This window comes from Tachypleus tridentatus, chromosome 9, assembly GCF_004210375.1.
Source record: "Tachypleus tridentatus isolate NWPU-2018 chromosome 9, ASM421037v1, whole genome shotgun sequence".
NCBI classification, from domain to species: Eukaryota; Metazoa; Arthropoda; class Merostomata; order Xiphosura; family Limulidae; genus Tachypleus; species Tachypleus tridentatus.
Genome location: NC_134833.1, coordinates 10,694,370 through 10,710,318, shown reverse-complemented (window position 1 = coordinate 10,710,318; position 15,949 = coordinate 10,694,370). Strand labels below are relative to the sequence as shown.

Here is a 15,949-nt window from a genome sequence, read left to right as displayed (position 1 = left end):
TTATCCATGGGTCAGGAATGAATTCCTGCCACAAGTGGACAAGATTGGACAAATGAGCAAAATTATCTGAAGTCCATAGGCATCAGGACATACTGGCCCCTGCCCTCAACTGGAAGAGGAAATAATCAGCATGGACCCTGATAAATAAAGAAGGAAACACAAAGTACACAGACAATGGTGAGGCATGCAATAGGGAAGGTGTAAAATCATCTAAATCTGGGGAGACAGATAAAAGGTACTATAGCTGAGAAATCATATCCCCCCCAAAAGGGGCATAAAATGATTTCTCAGGAAAGACATGGGCTTGCATGCCAAGTGGGGAAGTAGAGAAAATAGGCTGTAAAAAGCCTCATTTTCATGAATAGGTTTTACAGATTCCAAAACCTTTTGGGAAGGGTCAGGAGAAAGAGGATGACATTCAGAAGTTCAATCTCCCAATAAACTAAAGCTGAGACATCCTCAGCCAACTTTCAAAGTACTAGTTACTGTAGCAGAAATCATGACAAGTTATTCAATGCAGGAAGTAGCCTGCATTAAGAGAGTGTCATATTTCTACCGGGGAGGGTTGTTGCACGATAATATACATTTGAAGACACAGTAAAGTATGTTGATTGTGGGGTAGATGGTCGTTTCAAGGAGGGTGGCAAGCAAAAACATTTCCATACAGAGAGTAGCACTAAGAAAACAAACTATTATATGAATGAAGATAAGAACAGTATCAGAAACCATCTTTTTGTGTGATTAGAAAAAAAAGCATAATTTGGCAAAAGAAAACATTAGGAAGAAATGACTATATTAAAAATACACATTATTTATCTACAAATTTGAAATTATACCTTAGATGTCACATCATCCGTAACAACTATGGCTACTTGAAGATTGTTTGCATCATGAAAATGACCAATCACCATGCTTCTGATAATAAGGAATAAAATGTGATTAAAACATAAAATCAAAGAATTGAATAGGTCAATATTCAAATAACTTGATCATCTTGGTCATCAATTTCTCATGTTTTTTGAAACTGAAATATTTTTCAAAGATCACTTAAAAACATTAAAAATATGAAAATTAAAAACATTAAAATTCCATTAAAAAATCAATAAAAATCATATTTAGAAATAATTGAATAGAAAGCTCTCACTGTATTTACAAAAACAAGCAGTTCCTTTACTACTTTTAAACTACTCCAAGTTGTTTAACAATTAAGATACCTAAAAAATAAGTTCCAGAACATAAAAGAAACATCTTCCAACAAGTACCTTTGGTGCAAGTTATTGATATGTGGGCACATGCATTCTTCACACATTTTAATTTTTTCACATACACAATGTCTAGTATCATAAAAATATATTATGAAGTACTTTTGTCATCAAATGTTTATCTTACACAAAGTGATTACCACAGTCGATAAGTTTAAAACATTTTGGGTTATAGGTACAACTCAAAGTTTCTTACGATAAAATCTTCATTTTTCACATTAATGCTTTAATAACAATTGTTGATAATTAACTTCCAGAAGTCTAATAATTATGTCATATCACTTTACTGCACATTTGCCTTTTAATTGAATAATCTAAATATACATTGTAGGTGGTGAAATTATACACATCTGAACCCTGACAATTTTTAAAACATTTTTTACAAATTTAATTCTACTTACGTACCTTATAAGGAAGTTGTCTGTGAAGTTAACGTTCCACTGCTCAGAATATCCATCACCCCTCAGATAAGTAAGTGCACCTTTCCTAGCTACAATTAAACTGTCCTCTGCACCTGGTATATCACGTACTACAAACAGATCCAGTTCTTTCCCCGAAAAATTTTCTCTGAAAATAACACATCCAGTTTTTATCATATGAATTTTCTATATCTTGTAAGATTATTGTATAAAGAGTCTAATAATTTTTCACAAACAATGGATCTTTTATTAAAATGGTTTGATTCGGTGTGCTCTTTCAGTTATTTTATTTTATGAAATCAGTCAACAATAATGAGAAGAAACATTTATTTCACAACTTTGTAGGGAACAAGTTGAACAAGATACTCCAGTGAACAAACAGGATTGATTACTGATTTCACATATTATTTCACACAGACAAAACTGAAGAATATGAGAAAAGAAATGGAACTTAAGTGGAGATTCCTTATACTAAGTCTTGTTTTTAAGACTACACATACACATTTAAGCTGTAGCTTAATAGTGTTAAAACAAGTGTGAAAATTTTCTGCAAATGTAACTGAAAACAAAACATAATTGTATTGACATACCACTAATGATAAGAAATAACAGTAGCACCAATATAACTTCACTACTAACATCTTATATACAGATCCTTTAGAAATTAATGACAAATCAATTTTTATCCATTAACAAATTTAAAAGCTCTTGAATCTGATGCACGTAAGAATGGTATGTGCAAGAGAATACATCACGTTGTTTCACAAGTCAGTGAAGGCATGCAGAATGATTAATATTTTACAAGACTGGTCTCAGCCAGTAATGTACAAAAACCTAGAGTATATCAGTGTTCTCTTTAGTCGTGCAGACCAGGCTAGTGTGCTCAGGTCTGCCACATAACCTGTAAATGACCAATGGCAAAATACTTTTTATCTAGATTAGTGTGATGCTGAGTAACTAAAAACTTAGAAATGTTAAGAGCCTTCATTACTATAACAGGGTGGGGAAACTGCTTCAAATGTCAAAATCTACCCCTAAAACTACAAAGAGAATTTTAGCACACAAGGTTCAATATCTGTAATACAAGTAACACATGAAGTTGTAGAACAAACAAAACAATAAATCATGCATAAAAATTCTATCTTTTTATTCGCACCCAATAACAGATGAGACCAGAACCAACGAAATTCTTGGTCAAAAAAAAAGGTAAAAATTCCTCTGATAGTAGACTGAAGCACTGTTAAACTACTCTTGTGGGTTACATGGGAAAAATAATTTTTCTTCTTTCATATGAATTTTCTTGTTTGTTTTTTAAGCACAAAGCTATGTAACAAACTATTTGTCTGTGTCTGCTGGTGGTATCAAAACCACATTTTCTGTTATAAGCCTTCAGACTTACAGCTGAGTCACGAGTGGGAAGGGAACAAATGAATACAGAGCATGTCATGTGACAGGAAACAAGTAATCCATAATTTTCCTTATTATTCTTTCTTTTTAAAACCTGTACATATAAGACACTTAATATAACAGATATCAATGGACGTTTTACAGCACTCACAGTTGTATTTTGATCCATATGATTTTAAGCTTGTGATATGCCTTGCATGTTGTATAATACAATCCACAGGTTTCTGTACCCTTATACAGTGACAAATATGCTTACATCCATAACTTAAAATGCAACACAACCTACAAATCAATATTCAGTCACAAATGAAAATGGTACACATTAAAACTGTACATTTATACTGACACTCAAACATCGCTAGACCATCAGTTAAATATGATGACAGATGTATGTAGCCTCATAAATCTTCACACATTTCATGATAAATTTAGATCTAAAATTTAACCCTAAATAGAAGTGACAATGAGAGAACATGTTGAATCAAACAGCCTTGTAGGTAACTACATGCTGAACTAACATTTCACTTCATACCAATTTTCCAATTTAAATTCACACAAGAATTGATCCACTTCTGAGCTTACCAAGAATATAATTTTACTAATTTAAACTTATTCCAAAACAAAAATGAAGATTAGTTATATCCACGCTTTCCTATTTTTGTTAAGTTATTAATTTATTACGAATTCTCTAGAATAACTATTTTACCCACTTTGATGTAGAAAAAAACAACAACATAAATATTAGCTTTAACTTTTCTTAATAATTCAAGAAGTGATTTCTCACAATTTACAATAATATGAATTATTTCATCATTCTGATAAATAGACAGACACATACATGTATAAACTGTACAATTCATGACACAAGATAAGTGCTAGAACAACATTAGTCCATGGTGAATCCTGATGAAAATCCACTAAAATTTACTGAGTTTTCAGTAAGAGTTACTTACATTTGCTTGTTTGTGAACTTATTTAAATACTAGAATATAAATTAAAGGCATCAAGACAAGACTTTTGAGCCAATTATAGATAAGCCCCAGTTGTTTCTTTCTCCTCAAAATAACATACTGTTGGTTATTCTTGATGACAAGAAACCCACTTGAAGTAAAAATGAATGGCTGGTATGGGTATTAACACTTTTACTAATAAAGCAGACAACAACGTTTTGACCTTCTTAGGTCATCTTCAGGTTAACAAAAAAGAAACATTGTTTCTCTGCTTTATTAGTAAAAGTGTTAATACCCATACGAGCCGTTCTGAGATACATTTAAGCTGCTGGTTACTTAAAACCGTATTTCATTTTAATGATAATTTGTACGTCTGAATATTTAAAAATAATATGATAATTAGCAATATATTTATTTCATTCATATTAATTTTTTAACCCTTTGAATATGTAACTAAATTTTGGGTGGGTTCTTGAAAAGCATCCAGTATTCACTAAGAAAAGAGATTTAAAATTTATCTTTCATTATTGTTTCAATACCAAGATCAATGAGTTGTTCTATGGCTCAGTGACATACATCACCCAGTACTAGGGCAGGAAATTCATGGATGTGTGAGTATCTCAAGTATTGCACTATGAAGACAAAACTTTGATAACATTGTGGAGTGAACCCAATCGTTGCACCAAAACAAACGTCAAGACAAACAAATCCAATTACAGCATCCAAAGGATTTAAAAGAAAACAGGAAGGCATGACAACAGTTCAAAACTTCAAAGTGATAATTTGTTTAAAAATGTGCAAAGAAATTTGCTCCACAGAATTATAATCTCCACTCTAACCTTAACAATGTCAATAATATTTATAAGTTTTATTATTTTGTTAAAAAACAATTCTGTATCTTTTTAAATATACAGTGAATATTCAGATACAACTGAACAATATCATACCTGTAGACTGTACGAAGATTGCTTAAAGTATCGGAACTAATTGTCTCTGACTGACACAAACTACTTGATGGAAGAATCCACACGTGCCCTAGGCAAGACAGAAATTTCGTTTTACTAGTTTAAAATATTTAAAAAACAGATAATGTATGATAAATAATAAATTATGAAAGCTTTCTAACTACCAGCTTTAGCTTCTGATCTGAACAGCAAAATTATAAATCAACCTAATGATAAGAATAGCTAATTAAATATATCTCTCTCACAATCTTACTTATAAAGATTACAATCCATTGTTTCTTCAACTGGGTACCAGTGCTTTCAAAAGTTTTGTTGCCTATATCCAATAATATCTTGTAAAGTTTGGCAAGCATGAGAGATACAGGTAATACAAAGTCCATATACTCAGCAAATAATGCAAAGCAATCTTAATAATGAAAAATGTAATAATAAACCAGATAAGTAATCTTAGAGATTTAACATAGTACACCATACTTACAGACCACACAAACAAGAGCTCTTAGTTTAAAGTATGGTGGTAAATTTAATATTTGTTTAACTATCTAACACAAGTATAACTATATAAGTAAAAAATTCCAAACTTTTTCAATTATCCTGTGACACACTAAACAGCTTTCAAAGTGCAACTTCAGAGAAGGCTGATATCTGAAACTAGCTTCTACAACACGTTGCTGTTAAAGTGTGGAGACTAGTAGCAGGACCTAATCAGTATTGTTACCAAAAACTAATGTTTATGAAAATACAAAGTAAATGAGAAATAAAACAAATAACCCAACTGTACAATAAATAGCTAGAATGACACTTAAATGTTATGTTTATAAAACATCCTGTTAAACATATAAGGTATATCTCATAAAACTAGCTCGACTTTAACTTCCTACACTTAACCAAACATGGAGTGGACAACACATAAAAAGGCACATATTTTGTAACAAGTAAACATAACAATATTCAAGTAAGTCAAACATTAACAATAAAACTTAGAAAAGGAAGTTATCACAGTTACAAATATAGTATACCGAGAAAGCAATAAAAGTATAGTAACCTAACTAATAACAATGTGATACCCTATTTGATGCTGTTCTATAGCTAAATGCATAGTAAGAGTTTAAACTAATGGTAGTCAATACACAAAACAAGGTTTATTATTACCAGCTAAGATACGTAACATTTGTAATTACTAACTAAGATACGTAACACTTCTAATTACTAGCTAAGATACGTAACACTTGTAATTACTAGCTAAGATACGTAACATTTGTAATTACTAGCTAAGATACGTAACATTTGTAATTACTAGCTAAGATACGTAACACTTCTAATTACAAGCTAAGATACGTAACACTTGTAATTACTAGCTAAGATACTGTTGAACTTTCCAACCATTTTAATGTTTAAAATGCAATAGGAGAAACCTCATTTGTGAAAAATAGAAGTGAATTGAAAAGCTCTCTTCACGAAGTCTTACACTGTATAACAAATTCTACTGTATCTGATAAATTGTGGGTTTTGAGCACTGTAATATAATCTGTTTGGAATATTTGTATTTGGAGCTTAAGTTAACTGTTTGAATCCAAGTGGATGCTTCCAGCAACCAGCCAAAAATCCCAATGTACCCACTGGACAGTGACACAGGGAGAGATTTGAAGCTAATACTTTATGTGGATAGCTTTGCTCTGTGCATAAAAGGATAGAATCTTCTGTGTTTTGAAAGACTTAAATCAATTCATTATTACTTTGATTTATGATTTGTTCAAAGTCTGAACACTTTATGTTCCAGCTTTTTTTGTTTAATTTCAGGACTGGCTAACACTGAGCTAGAGAGAGAATGAATAAAGATTATTTTCTTTCTCTCTGATACTTTATAAATGTAGAACACCAATTCTGTTAACTTTTATTTCATTATTTTCTATAATAAAAATTGCAGGTTTGAGTAACTGTGTATGTAGTCTTTTTTAATGTGTTGGATTCAGTCAACGTTAGGTAAAGATAAAACTTGTACTCTATAACCTAATGTCTTTCACATCTTCTATTCTGCAATATTCTACTTGTTTACTCTAATGGTAAACAGCATACTCTACCATACTATATTTATATAAAATGTTCATAAAAATACTGAGATGACTTCTAAGAATGAAATCTAAAAATTACAAAGTGTAATTCTATAAAAAGATAAGAATATGCTGCACCCATTTTATTGTCTATTTATAGAAAACCACACAAGTAGACACATCTTGCAACTTTAAAAGTTAAGATTTTTTGAGTGGACAAATGAGTATTTCCTTAACTTTATTACTTTAAATAACTCACCATTATTACTTCCATTACTACAAAAGAAAACAACATCAACATTGTCTATGTCACCAGTTTGTCGAGTTACTACAGCTGGAATTTCATTACAAACTTCCAAATGATGCAGCAATCCAAGAAGTTGTCCTGATGAACCTGACACAACAGCCATGTATATAAGTGAAGAAGCATTGTTATCAGAGTCAAACTTTTGTATACAATAAGCAACAACAACCTCTGGAACCAAATCACCATCACAGTCTGGTATGATTACTGGAGCAGACAAACCTACTGGTGGAGGCTGGCCATTGTGGTTGTGAAGATACCAAAACGTGTGCCCTACAAAAGATGTTGCGTACATTTGAACACAGCTATATGGTGTAATAAAATGTAAAAAAGATTTACAAAAACTGCTGATGGCATAAACCAAAACTTCGTATTTATACTTTTAAGACTAGAGAATTGTAAGAAAAAACAAACAAAAACCTAGCATAAACTGTTTCAAAGAAGTTATCATAACATATATCATTTAAGGCCAAGAGACCTTTTAATATATTTAGACCATCCCATACATAAAGTTTGATAAAAACAAAACATCAAGCCAGCCCTTATCAGTGAAATATTTATTAAACCTCCCCTGATTAAATTTACCACATCCACCAAATCAGATGGCAACCCATTCTAAAGGCCTGCTATAAAACTAAAGCTTTTAGCAAAAGACAACTTCTACCCTGATAAAATGTACACGTGTTCCTCAGTCCTACCACTCTTATCTCCAAGTGCCACTCATAAACAAAAGCATCAACACCAGCAATTTCCCCAATAATTTTAAATACCTCAGTCAGATCCCCTTCAACTCTTCTTTTCTAAACCAATGTCAGAAATCTCAACCTGCCGTCATACAACAACCTTTCCATCCTAGTTGCTCTTCTCTTAACCCTTTTCAATAGTTCAATGTCTTTTCTAAAGAAGCCCACAACTAAACATAATATTCCAAACGTATCCTAACCAATAACCTACACAATAAAATTATAACCTTTTTAGACTTGTGTTCAGTATTTCTGTAGATAAAACTTAAAATTCTAATACTTGTCTCACCACTAGCAACAATGCACTGCTTGGATGGCTTTAGAGACCAGTCAAGCAGAACACAAACATCCCTTTCTTCCACAACACTCTCAAAATTATACTTATAAATTATGATAACTCGCATTAATTTGCATTTATTATATTTTAATTTCACTTGCAAGCAAGTTAAAAACTCCTTTACCCGTGTCATTGATGTAAATCACACGGAGGATGGATTTTAGCAATGAGCCCTAAAGTACCCCACTTGTGACCTTACTGTTTAATTGAACTCCATTTATAACACCCTCTGCTTTCATCTACCTTGTCAAAATGTTTCCAAAAATTCAGATATAAAACATCCACACCCATCAATAAACATGGACCTCTTCAAAAAACATCAAACATAGTTCTAAACAGCTTTGCTCTTGTACAATTCATACTCAACAAATGACTTCCAAAATATACTGGTGAATGACTGAACAACACTTGTTAATATAAATTATCTTCCCTCATCCTTATCTTCATTGATTTGATGACAAATAACATCATCCTAACTACACTTCTAATTGTGTGATAGATCAGAATCCATATTTACATTGAGTAAATTTACACTATGCATCAAAAACTTCTGAGAATAACGTCAACTATGTTGTTATCTTTGGTCCCTACTCAAACTGAAAAGTTAAACATCACTTGTTGTTAGGTGACAATGCAAAACATTTACACTTCTACGTACATGAAGCTAAACTAATGTTAATTTTTCAACAGTATGAATCTCTCCTCCATACTTTACTGTTTATAGTTAGACTCATCTGAACCACATCCGAAACCTACCATTTACACTGTTTATGGCAACAAAAAGTCCATTTTCTCCACGAATGATACAATCCATGATACCATCTTTGTTGACATCTAAAATATTACATTTTAGGCTTGTTGGCACTGAATGTAGTGGAACGTACCACACGATCTTGCCTCCACTTTGGCTCAAAGCCATTAAACCAGCAGTACTGGAATTATTAGTTTTGCTTCTCATACCAAAAACCACCAAGAAAGGAGGGCTACCAGATATCAAGGTAACAGCTTCTAGATTTGTGGTAATCTCTAGAACAAAAAAAAAATCCTTTGATCATACATAAAAGCATTATGTTTTTTTGTTAAACCTATATTAAGTATTAAACATCCAGTAGTTAACATGAACCAGTTTAATCAAACTCAGATAAACTAGGATTAATACCCATTGGGAATTTTGAAAACTTCTATGTAACACTGTACGTTTCTACAGGTACAAGTTCTTATAATACTGTGATTTTTTTCAAAACATCTAAATCACATACACTGCCTTTAATATACAATTGCTAGCTTTCTCAAACAAATCTAAGTTATGTAATTTACAGGATTTTGTGATTCTCACAACGTTAGAATGTTTCACAATTCCCACTACTTTAGAATAACTCCATGAAATAACACTGTACTTGTTATCATTAACAATACATTTGGTTATAATATTATATAACAACCTACGTACCAGAGGTACGAAACCTACATTGTACTTCATTATTAGTGAGCTGACAACACAAATCTATTTTGTTTATTACGAGTACTGAAATCAATAATCTTTTATAATTTTTTCCATTTATACAAAACAGTTAATGGCATAAAACAATCCTCACCCATCGTGCATCACCAAATATGTGTCTATATAATTCACAAAAAGGGAAAAAACATCAGACATCAAATATGACTACCATTTTGTGCAAGAAGAACCATGTTCTCTACATGTTTCATCATCTCCTACTCGTAAGGATGTTTGAAACTTCATTAGAATTCAACAGAATAGTAAATATTTACTGCAGCACTATATTTGTTGTTTATAATTTTATATCAAAAACTTTATAATGGATAAAAATCACCCTTGTCATCAAATCCATTGGAGATGTTCAAGTACACGAGTTTAAGTATAGTTCACTCATTTTACAAAGAATCAAATACAGCAGAAAGAGAAACAGTCTTTATCATGTACTTTTTCAATTATTTGATATAAATCTACAACTAGTGTTAGACATTTACCTAAAACAAAGTTTACTGTTCATTTCAAACAAACTTACCAGTATTATTCAAATGTGTAAGCCAACTAACTTTATCTTGCTTTTCTTGTTTCCTGAATTCTGGAAGGTTACATGGTAATAACCAAGCAAAGGTAACAAAGAAGAGCAAACAAAGGAACAGTGAAAGTAAAAACAAAAGCTTCTGGACTGGTGACATTGGCCCAAGTGGCACTTCTGTCTCTGTCTGTACAGAAGGCACAAGACCAATGGATGCTTCCATAGTCCTCTCTCCACACTTCGGTATCTCACTTTGCAGTGATTTTTTGCTGCATTTCTGATTATCAGGACTTGAAAAAAGGACATCATCATCACCTTCACCAGTTTCTTCAAGAAGTGGAAAGTAGTTTGGTAATCTTTCTTTCATGGCTTAAAACTGTAAAAATAAATCATGAGTAAAAAAACCTGATATAATCTTCATGCTGCAATACTGATTTAAGCTACACACATTAAAAAATACATTTACAAAACTGCAATATCTGATTATTTTTCTGTTTTAAATGTGCAAAAGAACTAGGTTTATTTTCCAACAAATTCACCATCACTGAAATAAGCCCCTACTTTATATTAATATCTCAAATTCAAGAAAACAGCAACTGAATGTTAATATATGCAGACAGATTCCAATACATTATTATTTATAATTACAACATATTTCTCTTAACAAGCCTTTCTTCTCTACTATATGAATATATTTTCTCCATTTGTTACACCTTTCAAAATTATTCAAAACAAAAAAATCAAGTTTAGTCTTCCTTATCAAGTTGATTTTACTAAAAATTGTTTACACAACAAAAAACAGGTCGCAGCATTTATTAAAAAAAAAGATGAAATAAACTTCATAATATAACGAATTAAACTGCTAAACACTACAAGCAATACTTCATCTACACCGAAATTTATTGTAATTAGAAAATAACTCTAGTAGTAGATCTGAAAAGTACATAATTAATAGCCTTACAACTAATTAGAAAGAAAATCTTCGAAAATTGCATCAAATGAAAAAAACAACAAATTAAAAGACTTCGTGAACCTTAGCTGATGACTATTTAATAAGTCTACACAACAAGTCAAAACTATACTCTCAAACGTCTTATTACTATCAGTCTTAATATGGTCTACATAAAAAAAATTCAAGACAGATAGTGTTAATGTCATTTACGTTACAGTATAACAAGATACATACAAACTAAAGTTTCTAATGTTCTATATGCCGTTCTCTGTTGGTATATTAATATTTTAAAACAACTTACTTATTCTTCAATAACTATCCATAAAACTTCTCAGCCACACACGACACTGTTCAGAACTTTAACGTGCTGAGTTACATCAAAAGTATATAGCAGGGGCACAGACTGATAACAGCATAGACGACGTTAACATTCTTTCAGCAAACTAAAGTTGAATTCTTACGTAAACACTAAAAGAAATTTTATTTTATGGCAGCTTAAATATTAAATCGAATAAATCAAACAAAGTTAAACAGACTTTAATCAAATCCACTGTTTAAAAGACTGCTGTAACCATACCACCTACTATTTGCAATTTGTAAACTATAACAAATACACGCTCTAAACAGACGCGCAATTTCAAACTGCGCAGTTGTGTGCAAATATTTAATAATGCGCAACATATTATGTTTGTTTATTAGAAAACGGGTATAGAAATACTTTAAAACGTGGTCATCGATTAAGGTACTGCTAAACTTTTACAGTATAATTTGAAAATCTGTTTTTTGCAAGTAACAGTATTTGCTGCCATTGCTACTCTTTCTTTTAACAGACTTTACGATCTCGTATTTAAAAATAAATAGTAAGCATAGGAAGCTTTGTTTGTTGTTGTTTATTTTAGAGCTGAGCCACGGTGGACTATCTGCTGCGTCCACTGGGTGAATCGAGCCCCGAACTTTAGCATTGTAAGTCAATAAACTTATTGTTGTCCTACAGAAGGACACTGGATTTGCTCAAAGTTATTGTTTTCAGAAGTTAGTATTCTGGTATCTTTTGTGAGTTTTATATGATTGCGAGTTGACATTATGAAGTTGTAAAGAAAGTCTGATTATAATACTGTCTATAAAGCTAAATAGTCTTAAAGGCTTATTTGAAAAGAATTAGTACAGAGGTTTCCATATGCAAAAAAACTATATTAAAATATTTCACTTCTAAAATAGTTACTTGGAGCAATGTGTTGTATTTATAATGGTCAGTAATGGATATTTCGTATTAGCACAATGTAAACTAAAAAGTAGAAATTAAGTATATTATAATATAACAAAATGTAACACATACAAAATTATTCCTTTCCCCTACGACTCAACAGTGAGCTTGCAGGTTTATAACATAAAAAATCAAGTTCCTTACCGGCGGTACCCACAGTACAGATTGCAAATTCTTGATGACGAAAAACCCACTTGAAATAAAAATATATCTCAGAACGGCTGGTATGGGTATTAACACTTTTACTGATGAGGAGAAAACAACGTTTCTACCTTCCTAGGTCATCTCCAGATAGCAAATTGTGTAATGGTTTGAATTTTGGACAGAGCTACACTAAGGCTATCTGCGCTTTCAGTTCCCAATTTAGCAGTGATAAATTATAGCAAAGGTAACTAGTTATCATCCACCACCAGCTCTTGGGGTGTTCTTTTACCAATACAAAGTGAGCTTAATAGTACATTATAACTCTTCCGTGGCTGAAATAGGGAGTATGTTTGGTGGGGCAGAAATTCGCAATTTGCGAATTGGGTAAAGTTACCACCAAGTCATACCAGGCCCACATTGTGCAGCTTATGATTTAAAATCCTCCGCTGGTACAGAGGTAAGTCTACGAATTTACAACGCTAAAATCAGGGGTTCGATTCCCCTCGGTGGACTCAGCGGATAGCCATATGTGGTTTTGCTGTAATAAAACATACATACACATCACTTAAAATTAATAATAATAAGGTAAAACAGTTTGCTTTTAAACATACTGGTGTACGACTACAGTTTCTAAACTGTAAAAATTACGAAACACGATTGAAAGTGTCCTATATACGATTGAACAACCACATCAACACGAAAAAAAAACTGGAATAAGTAAATATGTGCATTTTAAACGAATTATGTTTGTACAGTCAGAAGGAGATAAGCTAGTCCTCAGAACAGTGAATTGTAATAAAAATTTTAAGGTTCCTCAACATTGAAAAATTGTCTTGTGTGTGAGATCTAATTTGTGCCTTCCTCATCTTATTAACTGTTTAACTATCCAACATGTGAAAATTTCTTTATCGGTAAGACAGCAAATAATATCATTGTTCTCACAACTTTTGTTTCCTGAAGGTTGCAAAATAATTATTTTTTCATCTCCTGTTAATATTAATTTAAGATATATTTAAAGTTTTAATTTGTATCGCAGTTAGAGGATGCATGATATCAAGATATGTCTAGAACGTTTTAAGGTGATATCAGGTCTTCTCGTACGTCGGAGGTAGGTTATAAATACGTTAAGTTACGAAGACTAGTGAGTTTTGTAATATAATAAAATATGCAGTAGTGGGAAGATAGACTGGTAAGAGTTATTTCAAAATAAAAAGTTGAATCAATCAGTCTGTTGCCGTAAAGTATTTTATCTGTGTTTGTTATTGTGCTTATTAAATTGCTTTGTACAAGCAACTTTATGCTATGTTATTTCTAGTAATGTTAGAGAGGTTTGAATATCCTTTGTTACGTAAGCCTACAACAAGCTAGGACGGTGTACAAGTGCCCTAGCTTGTAGGACTTAAAGGAGAATATAAAGTAATTTCTTCTCGTCTTGTGGATTGAACGTTAAAGTATTTACCATAAATACGAGGTCTGTTCAAAAAATACGCGGACTAACGTCACAAAACAAAATGTACTTCATTTAGAAGTTACAGGTCTGGGACCCCTTCAAAGTACTCTCCTCTCCAACGCACACACTTATCCCAACGGTGTTTCCACTTGTTGAAACAGTCCTGGTACGCATCTTTTGTAATGTCCTCCAGCTCCTTCGTCGCATTTGCCTTAATCTCGGGAATCGTCTCAAATCTTCTTCCTTTCAAGGGTGTTTTGAGTTTGGGGAACAAGAAAAAATCGCAAGAAGCAAGGTCAAGTGAGTAGGGGGGGGGAGAACAGTGATCGAGTGTTTGGCCAAAAACTCACGAGTTCTGAGGCACAAATTTCGCAGCAACGCGGTGCATCTTCAATTTTTCGGTCAAAATCTCGTAACAAGATCCAACTGATATCCCACACTCTTCAGCAAGCTCCCTGACAGTCAGACGTCGATTTGCCCGCACCAGGGTGTTGATTTTGTCGACGTGTGGGTCGTCAGTTGACGTGGAAGGACGTCCAGGACGCTCATCATCTTCAATGGACTGTCGACCATCCTTAAAACGTTCATGCCACTTGAAACATGCCGTACGCTTCATAGCAACATCACCGTAAGCCGTGTTAAGCATAGCAAAAGTTTCAGTCGCAGATTTTCCAAGTTTAACACAAAATTTCACAGCAACTCGTTGCTCCTTCAGGCCATTCATTCTGAAATCCGCCAAACGAAAAAATCGCACTTCACTTAAAACCGCGTAGCTAATACACAAATAAAGATATCTGCAATCGGAAAATGGCGTCGTACTCAGCTGATCTGTGCGAACCTAGCGACACCAAGCGGATTCCCCTGGAACCAACTGGAGCCGCGCAAATCAAACAGTCCGCGTATTTTTTTAACAGCCCTCGTAATTTAAAATACCCTGTCAATGGAAGAACAACAACATTATCAATAATTTCTGATCTAACGCACACTAACTCAATTGATCAAAGTAAACTTAAATTGTAGGTATATGAAGCAAATTCTACGCAACAAATAAGCCACAAACATATAATGCGATAAATCAATACACAAAAACTAAAACTTACTATTTGGTTACAGTGCATTCATTCAGTAGATGAACACGTGCATAAACCCTCTTTTGTGTCTTTGTGAAGTAAGGCATGAGGTAATGTGATAAAATGTACAGTTATACTATACCATTATCACAAGATATAGTGCAATTTGTTCATTTCTACCTGCGTTTTGCTTAATTGAGTTAATATTCGTATCCATATCTGTTCACGTGCCTGCATGAGAACCACATGAGGCATTAAACCTGTAAACATTGCGGGTGAACCTTTGTTTTCAGAAAATGCTACCAGGTACGATCTCACTTCATAACAAAATAAAATAAAATCATTCTGCGAAACTATTGCAATGCCTTCTCACGCTGTAGTTTATCGAAAACATTTATACGTCACACCGAACACAACAACAACAACTGTAAAAACTGTTTCTCGTGACATGACACTTTCTTTTCGGTAATTCTAGTGGAACGAGAAACAGTTTTTATAATAATTGTTTTTGGAACAGCCCAATTTTTGTACACTCACTACGATAACATGAACATAATTTAATGAAATGAAACCTATATTTAGTTTCAAATCTAAATCTATGACG

The 15,949-nt window shown here is 32.6% G+C and overlaps 1 protein-coding gene across 5 annotated transcripts in view; it reads right to left on the bottom strand.

Annotated features, from left to right (window-relative positions):
* The window catches only part of LOC143224751 (uncharacterized), a 29,949-nt gene extending 17,886 nt beyond the window's left edge, over positions 1–12,063 (bottom strand). For all 5 annotated transcript variants that reach the window (XM_076453019.1, XM_076453020.1, XM_076453023.1 and 2 more), the window contains exons 1-7: positions 11,719–12,063; positions 10,469–10,841; positions 9,195–9,464; positions 7,314–7,631; positions 4,986–5,073; positions 1,668–1,829; positions 837–915 (exon numbers count right to left, since the gene is read on the bottom strand). In XM_076453019.1, the coding sequence (XP_076309134.1) occupies positions 837–915; positions 1,668–1,829; positions 4,986–5,073; positions 7,314–7,631; positions 9,195–9,464; positions 10,469–10,832 (1,281 nt within the window). In that variant the 5' untranslated portion in view covers positions 10,833–10,841; positions 11,719–12,063. The remainder of the gene's footprint in view (positions 1–836; positions 916–1,667; positions 1,830–4,985; positions 5,074–7,313; positions 7,632–9,194; positions 9,465–10,468; positions 10,842–11,718) is intronic.
* Between the last annotated feature and the right edge of the window lie 3,886 nt (positions 12,064–15,949).